Source organism: Mya arenaria, chromosome 6 (assembly GCF_026914265.1).
Source record: "Mya arenaria isolate MELC-2E11 chromosome 6, ASM2691426v1".
NCBI lineage: Eukaryota > Metazoa > Mollusca > Bivalvia > Myida > Myidae > Mya > Mya arenaria.
The window spans coordinates 43,146,730-43,157,847 of NC_069127.1; the positions used below are offsets into that span (position 1 = coordinate 43,146,730).

Consider the following 11,118-nt stretch of genomic DNA (forward strand, 5'->3'; position numbering starts at 1 on the left):
TTGAGGGGATATAAAATACTTAATCAGAAATTGAAACTTTTGTTTTGTATACAAAAGTCGGATACGCTATTCATTACAAATGTAACAATTCTTGAAATTGGATTCTCCTTTGTATTGTTAATGCTACTTATTATTGAAGAAGGATACAATAGAACCACAACACACATTTAACGTATCTAGATAGTCCTCTCGGTTTGTTTGAGACTCATCATAGAAAGGTACACTGGGCAGTCCATACACAACATCATATAGATATTTAGAAACTGCTATTGTATCGTATCTTTAAGAACAGCATTTGTCATCGAATTGAAATGCCTATGTTCAGAAATTTAATGTTATTTTTCGCTTAAATCATCTTTAAAGGTAAAAGAAATAACACGTTCGTTGATATGTGGGGTTTGTGTGATACAGACTTGGTAATTCAACTTAGCGATTGCGTTTAACGCAAAAAAACGACGTATGTAAACGTTCCTATTTACATATCTAGTATGCAACTGAACAAACTGATTGGATATTCCATGTAAATGTTAAGCATATTATTTGATATTGCCATTTACAATAACCAATATACCAATATATAACCGATAGACCATACGAATGCTTCCCTTCAATAGACCAGACCTTCACTTCCCTTCAATATACCAGACGTATACTTCCATTCAATAGACCAGACGTATACTTCCCTTCGTTAGACCAGACGAATACTTCCTTTCGTTAGACAGGACGAATACCTCCCTTCGTTAGACCAGATAAATAATTCCCTTCGTTAGTCCAGACGAATACTTCCCTTCAATAGACCAGACGAATATTTCCCTTTGCTAAACCAGACGTATACTTCCCTTCGTTAGACCAGACGAATACTTCCCTTCGTTAGACCAGACGCATACTTCCCTTTGTTAGACCAGACGAATACTTCCCTTCGTTAGACCAGACGAATACTTCTCTTCGTAAACCGGACGTATACTGCCCTTCGTTAGACCAGACGAATACTGCCCTTCGTTAGACCGGACGTATACGTACTTCTCTTCGTTAGACCAGACAAATACTTCCCTTCGTTAGACAGGACGTATACGTACTTCCTTTCGTTAGACCAGACGAATACTTCTCTTCGTTAGACCAGACGAATATTGAGTTGTTTCATATTTGAATATGGATTAAGCACAAGGTAGCTAGATCAAAAGTTAGTTAACGATTTAACACTCAGAACGCTTTATTATGAGTGTATCCATGTTGCGTTAAACTTATTCAAAATGATTTTCTTCACAAATATAAAGAGGTCAACTTCCTTGTTTAAATAGCTATAATACGGTTTCAATGACAGTCATAATAAAGTTTTAAACGAATTTCAACCATTGAATCATGTGTATTTTTGTCCTTGTTTCAATTTCAGATGGATTTGAAATTGCAATGGATTATTATGTGCTTTAAACATTGACTTCTATTTTATATTTTACCGGGAAATAATGTAGGTTTGGGACACTAACGTAAAAACAACTTAATACTATAAAGTAATAACTTAGGTTAAATGAATATTACCTGCATGTTCAAGTAACGTATGTTACAAATATAATAAAGGCTTACACCTTTTATCAAAAACATTATTAGAATAGTATATTTTTGGAACAAATTCCATTGATATTGGTAATGTAGTAGTTTAAGATTTTGGTTTGTTTTGATAAAAGGGTGGCATTACAGCAAAAGGTTCGTTTGACAAAGAATAATGTTGTAAATTGGTTTGATTAACTATTTATGTGGAAACATTATATTGTTTTGTAATTCGTTTTTAGTCATGTATAATTCTATATTTGAGCACGTCTCTGAGTAGGTGAAATGTGTGTGCCTTAAGAATGCTTTCTGATGACAAACTTCTTTTAAACGTGAATGGGATATTAAAATGATTTTTAAAATATACATGACGACTGCACATGTATAAAGTAATTAAGATCGAACTCTTTAAGCGCTTGACGTACTTGTGGATGTACTCGGTTTACATTAAAACTGATAAAGTGATCATAAGTATAAATAGTGTATCGTGTTGTATATTAAGAGTGCTGTGTATAGGTCTTTGTGTGATATAATCGTATGCATTGCTTAAGTTTCACCTTACCATTCGTATTATGACAGCATGTAGCGCGTTGCATTATTCTTGGTGCATTCGGCTATGCAGCATTCGTCCTGATGCTTGTTGACATTTGATATTGATGTAATATTGGGAAAATGATAAAGTAACCAAATTGATACATTTGAGACTACAGGATATTGATATTTAATTTAAGTATATCTACGATATTAACGAACGAATGATTATTGACTGCAAAAATGATTCACAATGCCGATATAAAAAGTTTCGCCAACTTTGAACAATAAGAAGTACTCGAAGGAACACTCAAGAATCTAGCAATTTCACGAAATTGTTATGACTAGGTGGACTTGATAATTCAAATTCCGATGCAATGTTGTTACGAGTACTTTTGATTGTTCAAAGTGACATTCAACGTTTGCATATACGTTTACACCGCTTACTGCTTTATATTTCAGGATGCTCTCACTTTAGTCTCCCATATAGATTTATCTCAACAGCACCACGTGTGAAGTCTGCTCACTAGGTACTAGTAGTGGGTCTTCATTGAATCCCCCAACAGCCACAAAGGTATGTTTATGTGCACCTTTAACCTATCTTGTACCCGAGGTTAACCTACAAGTAGGTTGGAGCTAAAACAATACTGAGTTGTCAAATGTTTTTAATGAAACAGAAGTAATATCATTAAAATATATAGGCCTATGTCATGATGAAAGACAAATGCTTCTGATAAAAAAGGCCAATAAACATTGTCATCATGTGCAAATATTCATAAACAATTGGACCAATGCTCCAAGTATAGTGGTTAAAATGAACATAAGAAAAAATGCTCTTTATAGAAGGTGAACAATGCCCAATGATATTATGAGAGACAAACGCTCGTTATAGAAGTTGACCAATGCCCAATGTCATGATGAGAGACAAATGCTCCTTATAGAAGGTGACCAATGCCCAATGTAATGATCAGAGACAAACGCTCCTTATAGAAGGGGAGCAATGCTCAATGTCATGATGAGAGGCACACGCTCCTGAAAGAAGGTGACCAATGCCCAATGTAATGATGAGAGACAATCGCTCCTTATAGAAGTGAACCAATGCCCAAGGTCATGATGAGAGACAATCGCTCCTTATAGAAGTGAACCAATGCCCAAGGTCATGATGAGAGACAATCGCTCCTTATAGAAGGGGACCAATGCCCAATATCATGATGAGAGACACACGCTCCTGATAGAAGGTGACCAATGCCCAAGGTCATGATGAGAGACAATCGCTCCTTATAGAAGTGAACCAATGCCCAAGGTCATGATGAGAGACAATCGCTCCTTATAGAAGTGAACCAATGCCCAAGGTCATGATGAGAGACAATCGCTCCTTATAGAAGTGAACCAATACCCAAGGTCATGATGAAAGCAATGCCCAATGTCATGATGAGAGACAAATGCTCCTTATAGAAGGGGGCCAATTATCAATTACATGATGAGAGATAAACGCTCCTTACAGAAGGGGACCAATGCCCAATGACATGATGAAAGACAAATGCTCCTTATAGAAGTGCATCAATGCCCAATGTCATGATGCTCCTTATAGAAGGGGGCCAATTATCAATTACATGATGAGAGATAAACGCTCCTTACAGAAGGGGACCAATGCCCAATGACATGATGAGAGACAATCGCTCCTTATAGAAGTGAACCAATGCCCAAGGTCATGATGAGAGACAATCGCTCCTTATAGAAGTGAACCAATGCCCAAGGTCATGATGAGAGACAATCGCTCCTTATAGAAGTGAACCAATGCCCAATGTCATGATGAGAGACAATCGCTCCTTATAGAAGTGAACCAATGCCCAAGGTCATGATGAGAGACAATCGCTCCTTATAGAAGTGAACCAATGCCCAAGTTCATGATGAGAGACAAATGCTCCTTAGAAGGAGGTCAATGCCCAATGTCATGATGAGAGACAAATGCTCCTTATAGAAGGGGACCAAAGCCAATGTCATGATGAGAGAAATGCCCAATGTCAAGATGAGAGACAAATGCTCCTTATAGAAGGGGGCCAATGCCCAATGTTATGATGAGAGAAATGCCCAATGTCAAGATGAGAGACAAATGCTCCTTATAGAAGGGGACCAAAGCCCAATGTCATGATGAGAGAAATGCCCAATGTCAAGATGAGAGACAAATGCTCCTTATAGAAGGGGACCAAAGCCCAATGTTATGATGAGAGAAATGCCCAATGTCATGATGAGAGACAAATGCTCCTTATAGAAGGGGACCAAAGCCCAATGTCATGATGAGAGAAATGCCCAATGTCAAGATGAGAGACAAACGCTCCTTATAGAAGGGGGCCAATACCCAATGTTATGATGAGAGACAAACGCTCCTTATTGAAGGTGACCAATGCCCAAGGTCATGATGAGAGACAATCGCTCCTTATAGAAGTGAACCAATGCCCAATGTCATGATGAGAGACAATCGCTCCTTATAGAAGTGAACCAATGCCCAATGTCATGATGAGAGACAATCGCTCCTTATAGAAGGGGACCAAATCCCAATGTCATGATGAGAGAAATGCCCAATGTCATGATGAGAGACAATCGCTCCTTATAGAAGAGGATCAATGCCCAATGTCATGATGAGAGACAATCGCTCCTTATAGAAGTGAACCAATGCCCAATGTCATGATGAGAGACAATCGCTCCTTATAGAAGGGGACCAAAGCCCAATGTCATGATGAGAGAAATGCCCAATGTCAAGATGAGAGACAAATGCTCCTTATAGAAGGGGGCCAATGCCCAATGTTATGATGAGAGACAAACGCTCCTTATTGAAGGTGACCAATTCCCAATGTCATGATGAGGGACAAACGCTCCTTATAGAAGGTGACCAATGCCCAATGTCATGATGAGAGACAAATGCTCCTTATAGAAGGTGACCAATGCCCAATGTCATGATGAGGGACAAACGATCCTTATTGAAGGTGACCAATTCCCAATGTCATGATGAGAGACAAATGCTCCTTATAGAAGGTGACCAATGCCCAATGTCATGATGAGAGACAAATGCTCCAGTTGGAAGGGGGCCAATTATCAATGACATGATGAGAGACAAATGATCCGAATAAAAGTGGACCAATGCCCAATTTCATTATGAGAGACAAATGCTCCGAATAAAAGTGGACTAATACCCAATGTTATGATGCGCGATCAGTGCTCCTGATAGAAATGTATCAACCAAATATTATGATGCGAGACCAATGCTCCTGATAGAAGTGAATCAACCAAATGTCATGATGCGAGACCAATGCTCCTGGTAGAAGTGTATCAACCAAATGTCATGATGCGAGACCAATGCTCCTGGTAGAAGTGTATCAACCAAATCTCATGATGCGAGACCAATTCTCCTAGTGGAAGTGTATCAACCAAATGTTATGATGCGATACCAATGCTCCTGGTAGAAGTGTATCAACCAAATGGTATGATGCGAGACCAATGCTCCTGGTAGAAGTGTATCAACCAAATGTCATGATGCGAGACCAATGCTCCTGGTAGAATTGTATCAACCAAATGTTATGTTGTGAGACCAATGCTCCTGGTAGAATTGTATCAACCAAATGTTATGATGTGAGACCAATGCTCCTGATAGAATGGTATCAACCAAATGTCATGATGCGAGACCAATGCTCCTGATAGAATTGTATCAACCAAATGTCATGATGTGAGACCAATGCTCCTGATAGAAGTGTATCAACCAAATGTTATGTTGTGAGACCAATGCTCCTGGTAGAATTGTATCAACCAAATGTCATGATGCGAGACCAATGCTCCTGGTAGAAGTGTATCAACCAAATGTCATGATGCGAGACCAATGCTCCTGGTAGAAGTGTATCAACCAAATGTTATGATGCGAGACCAATGCTCCTGATAGAAATGTATCAACCAAATGTCATGATGCGAGACCAATGCTCCTGGTAGAAGTGTATCGACCAAATGTCATGATGCGAGACCAATGCTCCTGGTAGAAGTGTATCGACCAAATGTCATGATGCGAGACCAATGCTCCTGGTAGAAGTGTATCAACCAAATGTTATGATGTGAGACCAATGCTCCTGGTAAAAGTGTATCAACCAAATGTCATGATGCGAGACCAATGCTCCTGGTAGAAGTGTATCAACCAAATGTCATGATGCGAGACCAATGCTCCTGGTAGAATATCAACCAAATGTTATGATGTTAGACCAATGCTCCTGATAGAAGTGTATCAACCAAATGTCATGATGCGAGACCAATGCTCCTGGTAGAAGTGTATCAACCAAATGTCATGATGCGAGACCAATGCTCCTGGTAGAAGTGTATCAACCAAATGTCATGATGCGAGACCAATGCTCATGGTAGAAGTGTATCAACCAAATGCCATGATGCGAGACCAATGCTCCTGGTAGAAGTGTATCAACCAAATGTCATGATGCGAGACCAATGCTCCTGGTAGAAGTGTATCAACCAAATGTCATGATGCGAGACCAATGCTCCTGGTAGAAGTGTATCAACCAAATGTTATGATGCGAGACCAATGCTCCTGGTAGAAGTGTATCAACCAAATGTCATGATGCGAGACCAATGCTCCTGATAGAAGTGTATAAACCAAATGTCATGATGCGAGACCAATGCTCCAGGTAGAAGTGTATCAACCAAATGTTATGATGCGAGACCAATGCTCCTGATAGAAGTGTATCAACCAAATGTCATGATGCGAGACCAATGCTCCTGATAGAAGTGTATCAACCAAATGTCATGATGCGAGACCAATGCTCCTTATAGAAGTGTATCAACCAAATGGCATGATGCGAGACCAATGCTCCTGGTAGAAGTGTATCAACCAAATGTCATGATGCGAGACCAATGCTCCTGATAGAAGTGTATCAACCAAATGTCATGATGCGAGACCAATGCTCCTGATAGAAGTGTATCAACCAAATGTTATGATGCGAGACCAATGCTCCTGATAAAAGAGGACCAATGTTCATTAAAAGTGGACCAATATTCAATGTTATGATGAGAGATCAATGTTCTTTATAAAATAGCACCAAAGCCCTAAATCATGATCAGAGACCAACTTTCCTAAATTAATAGTAGAACAATACCTAATGTATGATATAAGGCCGATGCTCTTTATACAAATGGATCATTCCCAATATTATAACGATAGACAAGTGTTCGCAATACAATTTGACCAATGTCCAATGTCATGATCAGAGACCAATGATCCAAATAAAAGTGGACCTATAACTTTTGCCACGATGAGAGACCAATGCCCCCGATGAAAGTGGTCCAAAGCCGTATTGACAAGATGAGAAAACATTTGTGCAATTTTTATTGTCGTCCAATTTGCAAACCTTATTGGGTACTATTGAAAGCCTTGCTCATGTGTCGATCAGACAATCAACCATTGTCTAAATTGCAATTAGCAAAAAGTCCGCCGCCAACGTAATTAACATGGGTTTTATCTGGATTTTCTTTTCTCTTAAACTCACTGTTTGGTTGTCAGCCACACTGTCCCTTTTACTGTTATTTTCTCTCTTTTGGTCAGTATTGAACCACCATTATCAAATTATTACTTCTTGAAGTCATTATGGAACGAATTGGTGTTAAGCATCTAAATAGTTTTAACTACTTAAGACAGCTCATATTTACCTTAAAGTGTAATTTCTTCCGCGCAGTTGTAAATGCTAACAATGCACAGTTTAGAGCTGAGGAAAGTAATTTTGATATAATAATAGGAGAATGTCAAATTGGTCACACAAATTCGGATGTAGAGCTCGTCCGTATCGATTGCTGCGTCCGAAATAGAGTTCGTTCCGAACAACTAGCCGCGCATACACGTACAAACACGAACACGAACACGCAAACGCACACGAACACACACGCACACACACACATACGCACGCACACACGCAATAAAGGTCATTATACCATTGATAGTACATATATGTAACAAAATGTGAAAAATACTCACAACTATGAGTATTTTTACAATTGATTTATAATATTTTAAAGATATGAATCGATAGCATAGCATGTGTTTTCAAAATATGGATATGTTTGGTTAAACGATCGAATAAAGTTGGGAGAATAATGATTGCTTGCCTTCTTGCTTGCTTGATTGATTGATTGATTGATTGATTGATTGATTGATTGATTGATTGATTGATTGATTGATTGATTGATTGATTGATTTCCGACTCTTCTCTGCATCAGTTTAAGGCCGCTGCTGCCAAAGCCTTGGTGTCGTATTCTTGTAAAATGTTAACACTGGCTTTAACCGAAAAACCAATCAAGATAGTAAAGTACAAAGGCTACCAGTGATGGTATTGGTGAACGTAATTGTATAAAATGTTTTGATTGTGTGCAAAACATTTGTAAATATATGAAACGAATTACAAATGATTGCAATAATGCACGTCTTCATGCGCATTATAGTGATGATATGATTGTGATGATACTGATGATTATACTTGTATTTCAAGCAGCTGTTGCACTCGGGTAATCAGGCGCCATGACAGACTCGATATTACTTGCCCTCGTTTGTGTCTTTGCCAGCGCTTCTACACGTAGGACTCGTTTATTTATTCATGTTTACAACTTAAAGTAATATAATTGATTGTATGAACGATTACTTATAATAATTTTAATAGTGTAATTATCATCAAGAAAGCACCAATACTTATCCACATTATGTTAGACAAGTAACTGATAGTTGTGTTTCGGTAGAACTTTAACGGAAGTATATTAAAAAAATGGTGTTTTATTTTTATTTTAGAGAATAATTGCAAAAGTCTGCAGGTAGCTGCGAACGGAACTCTTTCAAGTGGGACATACACTGTCCAAAACAGCTTGTGTCAGTCGTTCCGTATATATTGCCTCTTTAAAGAAGGATACGGCTACACATTTCTCTCCAGCAACACAAACGTCACGGTCAACATGGAATCTCTCTACGATGACAAAACACATATTTTGGTTCGCTTCACCAAGGCCAATAAGCAGTACGAGTCTACCTTAGCTCAAATTGACACGTTCGCCTCGGTTCCCCTGTCCATACAATACAACAGCTACATTGGCTATAATGAGCCACACAACGTTAATATGACGCCGTACATTTACGTCGGATTTATTCCCGCGTCAAACACGTCCAAAGGTGCGAGACAGGGATGGAAGACGAACGGACAGGAGCAGTTCTTTAACAATTGTGATGCCAACCCGAACAGCTACATAATGTTTATGTTCAACCATGAAAAAAGAGGATATACGGATTACGTCGGCGGCAAAAATTCGTTGCTGTACAAATGGTACGACAACGGAAAAGAGGTCTTGTCGTTGTCGGATTACGTTCCCGACGAGTTTTTTACGAGTTACCACGAGATCAGTCATGGGGGCTGTGGCGGTTATAGTCGTGGCAGTAACGTTCCGACAACTGCCAATGTTGGCATGAAATTTGGTGAGTAGTTCACATTTTCTTAACACTTATCATATGCCAAGTATTTATGTTACGTCATTTGCAGATGAGTTGGTAAAAATAGGACATTCCCTTGAAAACTAGTAAAATAGATTGAATTTGTTACATTCCTTTAATGAAAGCTGATGTTAGACGTTATGTTTCAAATATTGCAAACTGGAATTTACAATGCTTGTAATAAAAAAACTGATAGTAAGTTGAATTAACTTGGTACTGTGTCCTATTACACCGGTAGTTTTATATTGAACCAGTCAACACTAATCGAAAATAGCTTAAAGGCACTAGATTTTTACAAATATCAAAAAATGCGTTTTTTAAGAAATGTGTTATTAATCAGTCCAAACAATTTTGGAAAACTCGATGCATTTTAAACAGCCGAGTGTTGTGTATTTATAATCTGTTTCATCATCGCTCGTATTATATTTGTATCTCGGTACTAGTCTCGATAAATTGTCTACGACTATCCATACTGAGACTTTCGTCTCACCAGATATATAATAAAACTTTGTGGTAAAATTATAATTTCTCATAATTATTGGTATAGTTATCACACTCCAAAAATACGCATATTCGTGAAAATAATCCCGGCCCCTGAATACTTCCAAATGTGGATTTTATTAAAAAGGTACATACTGATTTAAAAATAATCCTTTATCTGGACGACAATTGTATAAGATAGGTAGAGCCAGAATACTTCAAACAACAAATAAATGCGGAGGTAAAATTGTATAAAGATTTAAACATGTCAAACTTATATGTATAAAAGCTTGAAATTACATAAGATTCTATACTAGCCTTACATTGAGAGTGAAGAACCTACAAGAGTACAGAATCTTATAAAACTAAAAAAAAGTCCATGACTCAATTGTCTCCGCATTAAACAAGAGTTATAATAGATGTGAACTAAACTCTGTTGCAAAAGAAAGTGTTTCTTACGTTGTTGTCATTTTAATATAAGTATTATGGCAGACTGATGGTAAGTTCCGAACAATGTCCGTAAGCAGATTGACGGTAATTGGTAGTCTAGTTTTTATTGACGGCTTTGATCTCTGAATACCTATTAATACTTTGTTCACAATATAGTTATCTGTTATGTCATCATGACCTAACAGCTTACATTGGCATCCTATGGCGCACTTATATTGTCTGGCGGTGTTATGCGACACCCCTTCCAAGGACAGTGACGATAGGAACAAAATAATTTCTCTACTGTTGGAGGCCAGGCTTGAGATAGTTCATGCTTAGTTCTAAATGTTTCGAACCGCCTTACACCTACAGCGTAAGATGATAAAGTATTTTCGGACAAGGATGATTTAATTAGTCGTTTAACTTCATTCCGGAGATCATTTTCCGAAAAGCGTCTGGGATTACTTCCGGGAAGGTTGACAGCGGCACGCTGTGGAAGAGTCTGTCCCACTGTTTACGGGAAATAAAATCAGCGATAAAATTGTGTTTAGATGTAATATGGACAGCCTTAAACAGTATATTTTTGCGCATGCATGCCAATACAAATTGCCTGACTAAATGCA

At 38.2% G+C, this 11,118-nt stretch overlaps 1 protein-coding gene across 1 annotated transcript; it reads left to right on the forward strand.

The window, feature by feature from the left end:
• The first annotated feature begins 1,371 nt into the window (after positions 1-1,371).
• Positions 1,372-9,579, forward strand: LOC128237821 (uncharacterized). The gene is made up of 4 exons (XM_052953405.1): positions 1,372-1,465; positions 2,539-2,650; positions 8,604-8,687; positions 8,897-9,579. The coding sequence occupies exons 3-4, from the start codon at positions 8,633-8,635 to the stop codon at positions 9,577-9,579; spliced, it is 738 nt and encodes a 245-aa protein (XP_052809365.1). The 5' UTR covers positions 1,372-1,465; positions 2,539-2,650; positions 8,604-8,632.
• Positions 9,580-11,118: the final 1,539 nt, after the last annotated feature.

Bases quoted from the DNA above. Each gene is read 5' to 3' on its own strand.
- LOC128237821 (XM_052953405.1), top strand. From the start codon at position 8,633: ATGACAGACTCGATATTACTTGCCCTCGTTTGTGTCTTTGCCAGCGCT. The intron at 8,688-8,896 runs GTAGGACTCGTT...TTTTTATTTTAG, and splicing joins CTTTGCCAGCGCTTCTACAC to AGAATAATTGCAAAAGTCTG.